Source organism: Alternaria metachromatica (genome assembly GCF_023757995.1).
Source record: "Alternaria metachromatica strain BMP 0045 chromosome Unknown scaffold_9, whole genome shotgun sequence".
NCBI classification, from domain to species: Eukaryota; Fungi; Ascomycota; class Dothideomycetes; order Pleosporales; family Pleosporaceae; genus Alternaria; species Alternaria metachromatica.
Window position 1 is genome coordinate 412,221 of NW_026055500.1, and position 15,626 is coordinate 427,846.

A 15,626-nucleotide genomic window follows, 5' to 3' on the forward strand; every position below is an offset into this window, starting at 1 on the left:
GCTGTTTCAGCTGGCCGAAAGGAATGCCCTTGTGATACTGCACTAGGTCACTGCCAGGGTACTGGGTCAAGAGATTCCGACAGCGAGACACGGTGATGAATATTGAGTTGCACTCATAGCGCGGTAGTGCGGGTGGCTGTTGAGGGCGCAGTAAGAAAGCGTGACCTCGGCTTGGCAGGGCTGCTTGGGGCTAGCGTCGCCAGCGCATCTACTCACCGCAACTAGTGGGCATCCTATCAAACTCTGCGGCGTCCACATCCAACGTCAAGCCCAAGCCTGTGTCACGGTCGGCACGTTTGTCCATCGATGGCAGTGTGGAGGGCTTCCAGCATCTATGGTCGACGCTGCGGACATGACATGGCTGTCGCACACAGTCGAGTCTCCACGTCGCACCTGCTTCACATGCTCGCTTCATGTCTTGCGTGTCTAGGCCGTCGAGTGGATAAGCCCATGGCAATGATAGACGCTGGTCTCAGTCCATACCGTCGACTACACAGCCAATCAAATCGGGTCTGACCAATACCATACCAAACAGCCAGCTGGCTTGCACGGCCTACCGTCCGTCTATCCCGCTCGCTCTCGGGCCTCATCCCTGCGACAGTTGGATGGGGCGCCCATTTAGCCTGAGCAGGGAATTCGCACGGCATCAGGGTGTCCAGAGACATTCGGGGAGCTGGATCTCATCTACGTCCTGCCCAAAGCATCCATTGCCGCTGTGAAAGAGGAAAGGATGACGATGGTGGTCAGCCCATGGGCGTGCCGCGGCAGTTGAGCCCGTTTCAGAGCGAGCGTGGCTGGCCGGCAGTGCTGCAGTGTCTCTCTCTGCTTTTTCGTCTCAGTGAGCACTACCAAGCGTCCCGCTCTGACTCGCAGCAGTGCAAATCATCGCGCCAGCCGGGCCACTCAGCAGCTCCAGCCGACTGTGCGTGATATGGACCCAGACGTTTGACCTGGGGCTTTCCGATCGCTTGTTGGGATGCGTTTCTGGGCTATGCTCCGCATCAACGCGGTCCGGCGCAGCTTAGTCAAAGGCTGCAGCCCTTGCGCGACTGCTCCCTATCACTCGACGACTGACTAGGTGTATTTGCACTGCGCGTCAAATATCTCCGGCTACTCTCAATGGCCCCATGTATTCAGCCGTGTTATCCCCATCGGGAGCCCATCCGATGCCTCAGGAAGCGGCACACTGGTGAAAAAAAGTAGGCGCCCGCTAAACATGGAGCCCACTATCCTTGCCCGCCATGTCATCGCCAGTGTTTAGGAAGCTGGCAGGAGTCTGGAGGCACGAACAGGAATAGCAGCCGTCTGACGGTCCCTGAGACGTGCTCATGGCAGCAGGCGTGCGAGAGGATGCGTCTGCTGTCGTGTTTCTTTGGGCCAGGGTGGTGGCTGGCACGAGAGTGCTATGCTCGCTTGCGTGCATAGTGGTCGTCGCGGTATAGCCTCGCAGCCCTGTCCCTGTCATCTCGTTCTCCATCCAGCGCCCTTGTCAACCGCACCGTCGGCGGATCAGCCCAGTCAGCATGCTCCAAGGTGGAGTCTGTGCGTCGAGAGCGAAACGGCCTGCCTTTCACGGGATTGTTGCTCGCGGGTCCAGGCTGGGTGCGCAAGCCGGGCCACCCCCATGCCATCGTGTCCTCTGCGACTCTCACCAAGCCCGATGTGAATTTAGATTGTGTGCTCGCGGCGGCTCGTGTGTGTGCAGCGCTGAGTCCCCAGAAGATCTCCACCACCCGTGCCTAGGTACAGTAAAGAGCCTGCACCTTGGGCGCACCGTCTCTGGCTTCACGCGCTGCTGCGGCTTCATCTCGACTGCATCGCCTGTCTCATTGAGCCGCTCCTGCAAACTCGCGCCGGCCCGTTCACGCAGCTACAGCGTTTCTCTACGGAACAACTTGCCAGCGACGCCCATCGCGCACTGACAGTGTAGAAGCATTGGACACGCCGCCTGCAAAAGAAGCGGCCACCTCGAACAGACTGCCTGGCGGGGCGTGCGTTGCTCGCCTGTCTCGGTCAGCCCTCTTAGCTGCGGCCTGCCTGCTGTCGAGCGCTGCAGAGAATCCTGCAGCATCGCCGTCAAGAACGACTTCCTTCTCCACACGCAAGCAACCGTCCAGCGTCGTTGTTGTCCGCACTCTTCGCGTTCGTTCGTTGAAGAATTTGGTAAGTCAAAGGGTCTACCCACTCTCTTCTGTTCTGCCACGCTCGAATGCTGCCCGCCGGACACGCCGCCTGCGTTTCCTTCGCCTATCTGTCGCGCGTTGTCTGGTTGGTCCAGCACTAGCAAGAGGTCCCATCCCAACCACCTCCGCCTCTAAACCCTCCGCCTCCCCACCGCAGTCTGCGAAGAAGCCTCTCTGTTGGCTTTCCCTGTTTACATCCCATATACGGCCGCTTGTTGATTGTCTTGCACTCACTTCTTCATCTTTTGTGTCCCACGTGCGAGTACTGACGCGTGCTGCGCGTAGTGTTTTCTTGCAGGTGCAGCGGTTATCAGTATCGATACAGCTCGGCCCGCATTAACGAAGCGCGACGACATTACGACCCTTCACGACAACAACACTGCCCACGCCCACGTCCACCCTGCAGCACATGTTTCGAGCCCGTTCAGCCATCTTCAGCTATTCTTCCAGACCGGCATTCGTCAATTCCTCCCTTTGCGTGTTTTGCACCTGAGCGTCAAAAGCGTTGTCGACTACCAGCTCTTCCTGCTTCACGACTGCAACGACGTAACGATTAGCTTTTTGACACTTTAGCATTGTTTGCAGCGTTCGAATTTAGCCTGCAGCTTCACTCGCGCCTTGAGCTTTGCGTCGCGTCTATCTATCGACAAGTCATCCTGGTCAGTTCCTCCATTCACGATTACCACCACTGCACTCCCACCCCAATCAATCCGGTCCACCACCCTTCACTCGACTCTCCCCATTGTACTCTCAAACCTGCCTCTCCAGTTGGATTTGTTTGCACACGTGTCTGGCCGCGTCTCGTTGGCTGCCGCTGCAGTCGACCGATTTCGTTTTGAGGAAGCAAACAACTAACTTGCGGTGAAGATCATTCGTCCTGTCAACCTTTCGCGGCAAGCTATAACAACAGCGAGCTATCGTCTGTCGGATACGTGCGCAGATACTGCAATCTAGTTTCGTGAGCGTCGACTGATTGCTCCGCCACAACAATACGCTCGGCTATCGTGAGGACTGACTCGAGCATCCTCGCGAAAAGCTTCTCGAAGAGCGACACAGAGACTTCTACGCGAAAACACGTCAATACCGTAAAGCTGGAGCTCCCGTCGATCTCGTCGGTCCACGCCCGCGGCCCCGTCGATACCTGGTACCAATCCCACTACCAGCCCAAGCCTGCAGTATCCAACGAGCGTCTGCCAGCCCTACCCCAGATACAATCGCATCCTAGCGCCTCGTCAAACTCCTCTTCCCCTCGAGGCGACTCCATTAGCTCTGGTTCAGTGGTCGGTGGAAGCGCAGGTTCCCATACATCTTACGCCGCATCGATCAACGGTCAGGCCACTGGGTTCAAGACGCCCTCCCCCGAACACACCCCACAGTCTATCCGTCGCGACTCCCACGTGAACGCGCAGTCACCATTCGGCACCCAAGACGGATACGGCTTTGCTACGGGCGGCTACAACAGCATGAACCAGATGCAATCGTATGCTGACGTGCATCAACCCCACATGGCTACCGCTACCCACGCTCCGGCGTCAGCTCCCCCTTCGGGCTTGTCGCATTACTCGTACCCCCCGCAACAGTCCTCGATGATGCAGCCTCAACACCAGTACAGCCAAGGTCCACCCGGATATCCATATGGCTACCCCACTGGTGTCCCTTCGCAGATGCCTGCTTCTTCTGGTTCAATGAATCCGGCTATGGTGCCTTCAACGCTCCAACTTCCAGGTAAGCTTGATGCCATGTCCTCAGAGATAAGACTGACTCTTCTAGCTATGTCGTCCGGAGCCCCCGCATCATCACTACCAGGTTCGCAGAGCTATCAATCTCAGACCTTCGACCACACTGGCCAGGTCGCTCCCCCAGGAATGAAGCCCCGTGTGACCGCAACACTGTGGGAAGATGAAGGCAGTCTTTGTTTCCAGGTTGAAGCCAAGGGCGTTTGTGTTGCTCGCCGTGAAGGTATGTTTAGTCTTCAATCACACGACGGAATACTGAGCTGACTCATTATAGACAATCACATGATCAACGGCACCAAGCTTCTCAATGTCGCGGGAATGACCCGGGGTCGTCGTGACGGCATACTGAAAAGCGAGAAGACGCGCCATGTTGTTAAGATCGGCCCAATGCATCTCAAGGGTGTTTGGTAAGTGTCACCACTTCGCATGCGACTTTCAGACACTAACTTGAGACAGGATTCCTTTCGAGCGAGCTCTCGAGTTTGCCAACAAGGAGAAGATCACCGAGCAACTGTATCCTCTGTTTGTTCACGACATTGGAGCACTGCTTTATCATCCCTCGAACCAGACGAGGGCAAGTGTAGGAAGCGCTGCCATGGCTGCTGTTGGGAACCGGAGACCTGACCATACGCAGACACATCAGCGATACCTGTCCGGACCGGCAGCGTCGCAACCTCCGTCGCTCCATCATCACCACTCGATGAGCAACCCGATTGGTGCTGCCATGTCTCAGCCACCGCATGCTATCCAGCCGCACCCTTCGTCAGGTCGCCCCGGCATCGACCGGGCTCACACTTTCCCTACTCCTCCCACAAGCGCCTCAAGCATCATGGGTATGGGCAACCAAGGTAGCTCATACGAGTGGAACGGCGCCAACGTCCAAAACTCCCAAGGAGGTCAACCGCTGTCCATCGACACTGGACTGAGCAACACGCGCTCTGTACCAACCACGCCCGCCAGCACTCCACCTGGCGCTGTGCAGCAGGGTATGTCGTACGCTTCTGGTCAGAGCTTTGATGGCTCCAGGCCCTTGTACTCAGGACCACCATCTCAGCCAGGCCAATACGCACAGGGCCAGCCCATGATGGGATACCGTCAAGACGGCTCTTACCCAAAGACGGAGATGGCACCACCATCGCGCATCAGCGATGTGCCGGATGAAGGCGACGTCAAGCCAGCCGATGGCATGATGCCGCAGGGTAGCGAGCAGGTGGCTCCTCCCCAAGCTGGAAGCGAGGGCGATCATGAAAATGAGTACACCCACGCCAGCGCTCCTTACAACGGAAACAGAGGCCCTTACGGATACGCCTCCAACGGTGCACCTGGCGCCATGCACCCCGACCACGCCCACCTGTCTCCTGAGATGACGGGATCGCCCCACCAAAACGGGTCTGGACGAGCCACGCCTCGATCGGCAGCTACCGGCCAGCCTCAATGGAACCCGGGCTACTCCACGCCGCAACGTCAGGGACCCCCTTCCAGCAACCTTTACAGTGTTATGAGCGATCCCCGAGGTCCCCCTAACGGTAACGCAGCTCATGACGCCTACCAGGGTCCCGGCGCTGTCTCGCAGTACTCCAGCCAGGGATACCCTCCCACCAACGGAGTGAACAACTCTGGTAAGCGCGGTCGCGACGACGAGGAGCAGGACCCATACCGCCCTGATAGCGTTCAGGGCGACGACATGGGCGGCCTCAAGAGACGCAAGACTATGGAGGGCGGTGCCGTTGGTGGAAACTACGCCGACCCCAACCCTGGCATCCAGCGCGCGCATACCATGACGGCCCAGGCTCAGCGTACCAGGCGGTAATCGGACTCATTCGCGCAAGCATTCGGGTGGTCAGCTGCCTGTTCTCACATTAGAAGGCGGTTTGGCCTCTATCTACAGCGATTTCGCGGCATTGAGCGAGCGGTCTTTTCAGCAGCAACACAACATGGTACCTCGACATTCACCAGCAGACTCACGGACCGGAACGCAACGACTCGGGGCGACCCAGACGCCCATCTTGTCGCTCTCTCGTATTTCCTAGTGTTTATATTTCCTTTGGTTATGTCTCTTGTCTACATTTCAACACGTTTCGGCATTCACGACTTTAACGACCATTTGCTTCTCGGAACTCGTGTTCCACGACACCATATCCTGGGCTTTCAGTCTCATGATATACGACTTCTGCATGCGGCACGAGCACGTGCAAGTCTTGTACATTCTACAGCCACGTCTTTTACTTTTCTGGAGCTGGAAAGAGTCTGGAAGCTTTTTCGGAGTCGGTCGTGCTGCCACCTCAGTAATCCTCTCGCTCGACATACGCCAACACACCCACCGTTAATACCGGACACATGTGGCAGTGGGGCCGACGACGTGAGCGACACAACTCCAGTACTCTTTCCTGCTTGGGAAACAACGGCGCGTCATGTTTGACGAAAATGCAGGCGTACACGACGGGATGTTCACGCAATGATGACATTGATTTGGCGGGCATGTCTAGAGTCGACATGTCGCCCTGTTGTTTTTTAGTAGGTGGTGCGTTCGGGCTGAATAGCATACGGACAGCCGTCAAGCCACTTTGAGCGATTTAGGAGACGGGATGGCTTAGTGTCTTATTTTCGTTGGACGAGCCGGCGACATGGACCTTATGATGTTAATGAGGGAATCAAAAGCTCTTTTTCCACTGATGTTATGCGTTCGCAGTTGACTGTGATGTGCTGTGATGCGTTGTATGTATGCGGCTTTTTCATAAGTAGAGACTAAGGCTGGCTCTAGCGACGGGTGAGGTGGCAATGGACACCGCTTCACACACTAGGGACCCATGGAGATCTTGGGCATTGACGACGGGCGGGTGTTGGAGAGAGATGAAGCGGCGAAAAGATTCAAGGGCATTGCGCGTCCAGGGGTACGAGAGAGTCGTGTGTGCGACCTGCTATGTGGTCGGGTTGGGTACAGGTGAAGGGATAGCAGCCTAATGCAGGGAGCGCGGTGACGTGCGTACGTAATCCGGGATCAAGTTGCGACCTGCCCCTCGAGGCGTCCGTCTTGGCAGTCGCCCCACGTCGTCATCGGGTAAGCAAAACAGAGGCTCAAAGTCGACGAACGCGCATCCAGAACGAGGCGGAGCCAGGCAGTCACGTTGCCGCCCAGTATATCCTCCCCGCTGTGCTAGACTTCTGTCCACCTGCACCGCCAACATGAACATCATCAAGCTGCAAAAGTACGTGGGCGCGCCGCCCTTCTTACGGTATCCGCTGGCTTCCACGGTAGCTAACAGGCCATTGCGCACAGGAAATACCCCCAGTTCGAGCAGGGCGAGATCTTTGGCCTGCAGGATGCCTTCCGCAAGCTCGACGTCGACGACAAGGGCTACCTCGACGAGAGCACCGTCATCAAGGGCGCCCAGCAGTCGGAGCACCAGCCGTACGACGTGGTGCGGCAGGCCCTGAAAGAGGTGGAACTCGACAGCTCGCGGAGAGTCGAGCTCGACGACTATGTAGATGTACGCATTGCAGCATACCACGTACCACGTGCAAGCTAACCGCAACAGCTCATCTCCAAACTGCGCGTCTCGTCGCCTGCCCAGCAGCGCATGTCGACCGGCCCAACCCGCCCGCGAGCCGGCACAGCTTCCAGCGTCAACTCGCCCTCGAACCCAGGTCACGCCTCCAAAGGCAGCGTCGGCGGTGGCAGGATCCAGGTCCAGGGCTCTTCGGCAAACGTCACCCACACCATCAACGAAGATGAGCGCACCGAGTTCACGCGCCACATCAACGCCGTCCTCGCCGGCGACCCAGATATCGGCGACCGCCTGCCCTTCCCGACCGACACGTTCGAGATGTTCGATGCCTGCAAGGACGGATTGGTCCTGTCCAAGCTCATCAACGACAGCGTGCCGGACACCATCGATGAACGTGTGCTGAACAAGCCGGGCAAGAAGATCAAGTCGCTCAACAACTTCCACTTCACCGAGAACAACAACATCGTCATTGAGTCGGCCAAGGGTATCGGGTGCTCCGTCGTCAACATTGGCAGTGGAGACATCATCGAAGTACGCGAGCACTTGATTCTGGGTCTGATCTGGCAGGTCATCCGGAGAGGTCTGCTCGGCAAGATTGACATCAAGCTACACCCTGAATTGTACAGGTTACTGGAGGACGACGAGACACTGGAGCAGTTCCTGCGTCTGCCCCCGGAGCAGATCTTGCTGAGATGGTTCAACTACCACTTGAAGAACGCCAAGTGGCACAGGACGTACGTACAGGCTCCATCATACTCTTCATATAGCTAACCTTTTCAGTGTCTCCAACTTCTCCACTGATGTCAAGGATGGCGAGAACTACACCGTCCTCCTCAGCCAGCTCGCCCCCGAAACCTGCTCTCGCGCGCCGCTCCAGCAAACCGACCTCCTTCAGCGCGCTGAGATGGTCCTGCAGAACGCCGACGCCCTCGACTGCCGCAAGTTCCTCACACCCACATCACTCGTAGCTGGAAACCCGAAGCTCAACCTGGCTTTCGTCGCCAACCTGTTCAACACACATCCCTGCCTCGACCCCATCACCGAGGAGGAGAAGGCCGAGATTGACGACTTTGATGCGGCAGGAGAGCGCGAGGCCCGTGTCTTCACTCTGTGGCTCAACTCTCTCGACGTTAAGCCGGTCGTACAATCTTTCTACGAGGATCTCAAAGACGGCACAGTTATCCTACAAGCATACGACAAGGTCATTCCGGGCAGCGTAAACTGGCGACACGTCAACAAGCCGCGCGAAGGCCAAGAGCTAATGCGCTTCAAGGCCCTCGAGAACACCAACTACGCCGTCGAGCTCGGCAAGCAGGTCCAATTCTCGCTACCAGGTATCCAAGGTGCCGACATCACCGACGGCCAGCGCACACTCACCCTCGGTCTCGTATGGCAGCTGATGCGCAAGGACATTGTCTCGACCCTCAACGGCCTCGCCCAACAGCTCGGCAAGCGCGAAATCTCCGACGCAGACATGATCAAGTGGGCCAACGACATGGCACGCAAGGGCGGCAAGAGCACCCAAGTCCGCTCCTTCAAGGACTCTTCCCTCGCCAACGCCGTCTTCCTGCTCGACGTCCTCGCCGGCATGAAGCCCGCTTACGTCGACTACGACCTCGTCGCCCAGGGCCGCAACGACGACGAATGCTACCAGAACGCCAAGCTGGCTATCAGTATTGCGCGAAAGATGGGCGCTACCATTTGGCTTGTGCCTGATGATATCGTTGCCGTGCAGAGCAGGCTTATCACTACTTTCATTGGTAGCTTGATGAGCACGCATGAGAAGATGGGTGGACAGTAAGCGCAGTTCCGTTTGAGGATTCTCTTGGACTGGTTTTGAGCCCTTTGAGATGGGATGAATGGTTGAGATGATGCAACGAACGAAAGCCCTATGGGTGAAGCGTGCAAGCGTTTTTTGTTAAAGTCTTTTGGAAAATAAGTTTATCGCTGAATGAGAAAAATATCATCGTTGCTCATTGTCATCTTTCGTGGAGTGCAGCTTTTTTGGTTGGAGACATGCGGTTGCTAGTCATCACTTTTGAGGTAGATGTATTGTGTTTGATGGACATGACTCAAGAGCCTCGATGTTTTGTTCACATCTTGAAAGCTTGGGAGGCAAGCCGGGGCATACACATGAGGTGTGAGTGTTTAATTTCGGACAGTGGTGCTTGCAAGTTGCGTCTTCGGTCGTTCTTCTCCATACGGGCATTCTGAGAGTTTTTTATGGCATCAGTTTCATGATCTGGAATGCAGCATGACTCTGACAGCCTTGACTTTGATTCTTCCTCTTGAGTTCTTGCAGAGACAGAGGAAGCAGGAAGCGACATGATTATATGGCGGTTTTCTTTTTTGAAGTTTCATTTCGCAGTCTTCCAACGCACTTTTACCATGTAGCTTTGAACTCTTCATTTTGGAGAATACGATCTGATTCAATGCGGTGGAAGAGTGGAGAAGGAGCACAGCGGCACAGAGACATACGGTGGGCCAGGTATGTTTTTTTAGGAAGACAGGAGAGAGTCATCGTGCTCTTGTGTAGATCTTTGTGCTTGTTTCTGACTTGGGGAATGGCGAAAGAGAGCAACATGCCGCTTTGATGTAGCGTCTTTTGGGAGGAAGCAGACACATGTCCTTGTCGCTCTGAAGTTTGGTTCCAAGAAAGATGGAGGTGAAGAGTGCCCAGGTGTGTTGAAGCAAAGACCATGTATGTGGAATGAGTTCCTTTTGGGAGAAAGCAAACACATTTCTTTGCGCGCTATGATTTTTGGTTCCAAGAAATGTGGATGTGGAGAGTGTATGGAAGGTCCAAGGTCGAGAGAAGATTGACTTTTATACACGACGACGAGCGGAAAGTGTTTGTGGTGAAGTGCTGGAGGACAACGTGAAACGGTGATGTGGATATTTTTGAAGTAGCTGCAATGCTTTGGCGGAAGCCGACATGTAACATTTTCCTGGTGTTTTTGTTGTTGTGCACAGAGCCGAAGCAGATGCCATGAGTCCAGTCGAACGTATCTTGGAAGATAGGTAGGCTGGATGTAATCGAAGACCTGAACTCAGAGAAGAGAGGAAGCAGACATCCCCATACAAGTATCTCAATTTGGTCCGGAAAGCCAAGAGGACATGACTGCTGTCAAAACAATTTTGAGGTTTTGCGGCAGGTTTCTGGGTTGTAGAGGAACCTCAGGCATCAGGTCGAAATCCCGGGCTTTTGGCAATATACGTTCTTGTTTTGCTGGAACTGGAAGGCGGAAAACGGATCATCCAAGACTTGTTTTGGAGTTTTGAGAAAAGAAGGACATTAAATGTTGAGTCCAGGCTTTTTGGAAAGCCACGTATTGTGGAGGTAGATAGAAGAAAGGAGGAAGCAGGGAGCGATGTTGAGCTTATATACTGCCCCCATGACAAAAGATGAGATGGCAGGGTGGCGGAGACTACAACATGACTTCGCGATCTTCCATTTTCGGAATAAGAGAACCCTGTATGCAATCATGATACGGAACTTGTCCCTGGAGCTAGCTATGCAGATGTCTTAACATCGCGTCTACTTATATACCTCCATATCCCCTCTTCTCAATTACGTCCTCATCCCCCCACTCCTAACCCCCATACTAACCGCCTCCGTCCCACCACTCTTCTCCCACCCATCCGCCTTCCTCCTCCCCAACGCCCTCCTCAATATCCACTCCTTCGCCGTAACCTCCTCCTCCCCATCCCCACTCCCTCCTCCCTCCACCAAACTCCTCAACAAAACATCATCCCCAGGCCGACAAAAATACACAAGACTATACCTCTCTACACTCCCCTGTTCCCCCGGCGGCGCAACAACACGATGAATATTACTCCTCAACGCGCCGTTGGAGAACTTGACGAGTGCGTCGCCTAGATTGACGATGCAGTGCCCGGGTAAGGGACGCACGTATGTCCAGCCGTCTTCGCAGAGTTTCTTCTCGATGGCTGTGGGTGGAGGGGAGGTGGATGTTGGTGCGAGAGGGGAGATGTGGGATGGCAGTCTGACTTGCAGGCCACCTAGGCGGTTGAACAGGACGGTCACGCTGCCGAAATCTGTGTGTTCGCCCAGTGCGACGCCCTTGAGTGATTGCTCTTGGGGTGGTGCTTTGACGAAGCGGATTTGGTCGCCTGATGGGGCATGAAGTCGGTGGATTGAGGGTAGGCCCCCTGCTGACTTCGTCTCTGTTGCAAGAGGGAGGCGGGACGAGAGGAGAGAGGTTATGAGCATGCAGATTGCATGGGAAGAGGTGATGTAGGATTTGTATAGGTCACGGTGTGGGTTTAGGACCGCTGGGGACGGAAGAGGGTCGCTGAGGCCGAGGATATCGTCTTTGGAGATCTGGAAGTTGTGGGTTAGTACTTGAGCTAGTAATGTTCGAGTTGAAAAGGAAGGGGAGCATGTACATTGTAGAATTCATTCCGGTCTTTCGTTCCTTGCTTATCGACGTAACCTTCGCCGTACCCTTTGTAACCAAAGTAACTGCCTTGGTCTTTGAAATCGTACTTGATCTTCTCAGAGACATCTAGAGCGTAGAAGTCTCGCATTACTTCAAATAGTTTGTCCACATCTTGAAGTAGCGCATCGCCGTCGACGGCGGATGTATTGGTAGCATTGTTGCTGTCACTGTTTGAATGTGTATTCGAGTTGCGTACGTCGAGGTAGAAGAAACCCAACTCGCGACATGCTTGCCAACACCTGTTTTGTTCTACTTCGTCACGGTCGAGTAACTTTTGAAGCGAGATGCGGAGAAGTGGCGCGGTGGGTACGTTATCGGGGAAGACAGGAAGATCGGGAAAGTGATCGCGTGGTGGGGATGGAGAGTGGTCTGAGTGAGGCATGGCGAGTAGGTGTCAGATGTTTCATGTGGTGAACTACATCGCGGAGGAACGCAAGATACGTGCGTTGTTCGCATACAGTGTGGGCCGGGTATAACTGCTGGTGATAAGGTAGACAAGTGGAGGAGCGCGTGGAGAACGCGGGGTAGCCTCGGATAGCTAGGGCGATAGACAACACTAGGACATGACGATGGAGTTAAGAAGGAGCAATCACAACAACATAAGATAGACAGAGACATCACGATGCATGAGACGATTGTTAAAGGAGACGCAATTCATTAACTATCCACAGATGTAGCTCCGATATTTCCACCACCCGAACAAGCAGACATGAACACCGACCCAAACACCGAGAGCGATAGACACCGATCGATGCCTGAGAGCGCCATGCTACCCGTCAAGTGACGATGCAAAAGTTATGAACACAAGTATAAGATGAGGGGCCATGAGCAAGCAAACGCCTAAGGGATGATTGAAGATCGAACGTTTGAATGAGACCTGAGTGATGTTAGATGATGCGCGACGATAGACATTGAAGGTGATGATGCTTACCATTGACAAGATGTTTCTACAACCTGGATCCGTGGACAACCTTGTAGTCGACAGCCATCTCCATACCATCGTCATCGATGACGAGGATACGGACGCTGCCACGGCCGTTGTCGAAGGACTCGGTCAGGCGGGAGATGAGACCGCTCTGGTCAAGGACGGGAAGACCCTGCTTGACATCGCCAGACTCGGTCATGGCAACAACGCGACCGTCCTCACGGATGTCAAGAACACGGTACTGCTTGAAGACAGGTCCGAGCATGTTCTGGACAACGACGGAAGGAGCCGGGTTGGAGATGAAGGAGGACTCCTCATGGAGCTGCTTGGTGAACAGGTCAACACCGAGGTAACGGTGCTGGCCAGTCTGGGAGGAGGTGGTGATGCGGATGACCTGGCAAGGGCGGCCCTGGAGGATCAGGAGATCGCCAATGCGGATGTGGTGGCAGGGGATGGTGATAGTCTTGGTGGAAGCCATCTTGCGGACTGTACGGACAGAAGTCGGGACAGGTGCGATAGAAGCAGAGACGGGTGCGGGTGCGTGGGTGATGGAGTGGGAGTGGGCAGGTGCAGCAGCAGAGACTGTGGACCTGGGAGGGGCTGGGGCTGGGGAGCTGTGGACGCGAACGACCCTTTCAACTGGAGCTCCGGATTGGACGGGGCGGGCAGGGGCAACAGAAGGAGTAGCCGAAGTGTACTTCTCCTTAACGATTACCTCTTCACGGTCGTCGTCGTACTTGGCACCGGGGTAGGAGTGCTCGTGAGAGTGGTGGTGACGGTGAGGGTGGATGGGGTGTTGGATACGGTCGGCGACCTTGTGAGCGGCGTGGGAGATTCCTTGACGAAGCGAGTGGTATTGGCCCTCGTTGTCGTAATATCCCATATCACGCTTGCGGTGCTTGGGGGGTGCGGCAGTGGAACGAGCAGATGATTCTACTCGGACCTCAGATGGCTGGTGGGAGGCAACAGACTCGACGTGCTTGCTGCTGGGGAAGGTGTCGTGCTTGGTGGTGTAAGTCTCCTTCGAGTAGCTTGCACCGGCGACGATGGGACGGGTACGTTCGCGAATCTGACGTTCAGTAACGTCGATTTGGGATGGAGCGTAGTCGGTGGCAGGGCCGTGGACTGTATTGAAGTGTCTATCGTAGGTCCTGTCCTGAACCTCGACGTGGGAGTGGGATGATGTAGGAGGTTGGGGGTGAGGTTGGTAGCTGAAGGAAGAAAGGAAGGTCAGCTTTGGGTTGGGCAAGGAAGAGCTTAGAGGAGGTGAGGGAAAAGTGGGGCCTGCATGTCGCTAGGACAACAACAGATGAAAGGGGTTAGCGGCTAGCGCGTGGCTGGGTGCCGCTAAAGTCAGGGGGTTGGTCTGTTGTGCTGATCCGTGCGAAGATGCGCTGGCAAAACAATGGATCGGACTTACCGGTCGTGGGATCGCTCAAACTCTACGCGGTCAGTACGCTGAACGTGCCGAGAATGAGGCTGGGGCTGGGGCTGCTGGTGCTGTCCGGGCTGTCTGTAGCGAGTCTGCTCGTGGATATGTAGCTCCTCACGGTGCTGGGGAGGCTGCTGAGCGTGAAACTGCTGGGGCTGGGGAGCCTGCTGAAACTGCTGCTGGGGAGGAGGCTGGGGACGACGGAGGCGCTCTTCTTCGTAGATGCGGACCTCTTCCTTGACGTGGGTGTCGTGGTGTTGCTGCTCAAACTGCTGCTGCTGTTGGGGAGCCGGAGGAGGAGGGAGGACGGTAGCGGAGAAGGATTCGTGGACCTCTTCGTGACCTTCCCGTCCGTGAGAAGCCTGTTGCTCGAACTGTGCTTCCTGTTCTTCTACCTGGACACTGGTAGATTCCTTAACTTCCGCGTTCCGATACGCAGACGGGAAGACACTGAAGGGGATCGGAACCTGGGTGGATTAGCATAATTGCTTATACACTCGCGGTGAGAGAGCATACTCGTGCTTCAAAATCCAGTTTGCCGGAGTCTGGTCGTTCGTTCCTGAAAACCCTTCGAACCGTTCGAAAACAATTCGAAAGGAATCAAGAAGAACTTCTTGGCTCCTTTGAGGGTCTCACGTGGAGATATTTGGAGATATAGGATCTACTGAAGAGTCGCCAGCTTTATGGTGTTGACGTGCAGCAGCTTGAAGATGCGCAATTGGATGCAGTAGCGGGGTGTAGGTGGAGGAGTGATGGAGTCAGGCTGGCCGAGGAGGGGGATCAAGTAGATTGGCGGTCAGTCGGATCACTGTTGTGTCGGCGTATCGATGGTCGCAGGGTTGTGGAGGCTGGGAAGCTTTGGCAGAGCTGTTCAAGCTGGGACTAGCGTTATTGACACGGAGCACTAGCGCGTATCAGCTTCCCCTTTTTCCCAGCCCATGGACCGATTCAACCCCAGAGAACCCATCACATCCTGGCGCTTCTCGCACCGAGGTAATTTCGGACGCGCAACTGATCTTAGCACGGCTGTTGACCGGGCAATGGCCAGCAACTGGTGTCGCAATCCAGAGTCAAGTCGCATTGGAGCTCCACAGAGCTGCCGGGAGCTTCCCCGACCTGGCTGCAGCTCCACGCCCATGGCCATTGGCAGTGGGCCGATCCCAATGTTGCGTGGTATGCTTCAATTGGGGCCGGACGGCCTGCTCATGCATGATGCGCCAGCTCCTCCGTGAAGAGAGGCATTTTCAGCTCAGCCTATCCATGTCGCGCGCGGCCAGCTGTTGATAGCTCCAAGCCTCTCCCCAGCCACCGCGTTTTCGTCGCGTCATAATTGGTCAGAGCTCCATATTGCTGCAGCCCGAAAAGCATGGCTGCAGCTGCG

At 55.5% G+C, this 15,626-nt stretch overlaps 4 protein-coding genes across 4 annotated transcripts; 2 read left to right on the forward strand and 2 right to left on the reverse strand.

The window, feature by feature from the left end:
• Window positions 1-3,955: 3,955 nt before the first annotated feature.
• On the forward strand, window positions 3,956-5,729 carry J4E83_004957 (uncharacterized protein; the record flags this gene model as incomplete). The annotated part of the gene is made up of 3 exons (XM_049331881.1): window positions 3,956-4,142; window positions 4,194-4,326; window positions 4,376-5,729. The coding sequence occupies 3 exons, from the start codon at window positions 3,956-3,958 to the stop codon at window positions 5,727-5,729; spliced, it is 1,674 nt and encodes a 557-aa protein (XP_049188976.1).
• A 1,373-nt stretch (window positions 5,730-7,102) lies between these two features.
• Window positions 7,103-9,226, forward strand: SAC6 (Fimbrin, actin-bundling protein; the record flags this gene model as incomplete). Its single annotated transcript, XM_049331882.1, has 4 exons — window positions 7,103-7,125; window positions 7,197-7,407; window positions 7,456-8,159; window positions 8,206-9,226. 4 exons carry the CDS (start codon window positions 7,103-7,105, stop codon window positions 9,224-9,226), a joined length of 1,959 nt encoding a protein of 652 aa, XP_049188977.1.
• Window positions 9,227-10,996: 1,770 nt separating this feature from the next.
• Window positions 10,997-12,270, reverse strand: J4E83_004959 (uncharacterized protein; the record flags this gene model as incomplete). The annotated part of the gene is made up of 2 exons (XM_049331883.1): window positions 10,997-11,770; window positions 11,836-12,270. The coding sequence occupies 2 exons, from the start codon at window positions 12,268-12,270 to the stop codon at window positions 10,997-10,999; spliced, it is 1,209 nt and encodes a 402-aa protein (XP_049188978.1).
• Window positions 12,271-12,835: 565 nt separating this feature from the next.
• On the reverse strand, window positions 12,836-15,326 carry J4E83_004960 (uncharacterized protein; the record flags this gene model as incomplete). The annotated part of the gene is made up of 4 exons (XM_049331884.1): window positions 12,836-13,952; window positions 14,234-14,712; window positions 14,762-14,804; window positions 15,235-15,326. 4 exons carry the CDS (start codon window positions 15,324-15,326, stop codon window positions 12,836-12,838), a joined length of 1,731 nt encoding a protein of 576 aa, XP_049188979.1.
• Window positions 15,327-15,626: the final 300 nt, after the last annotated feature.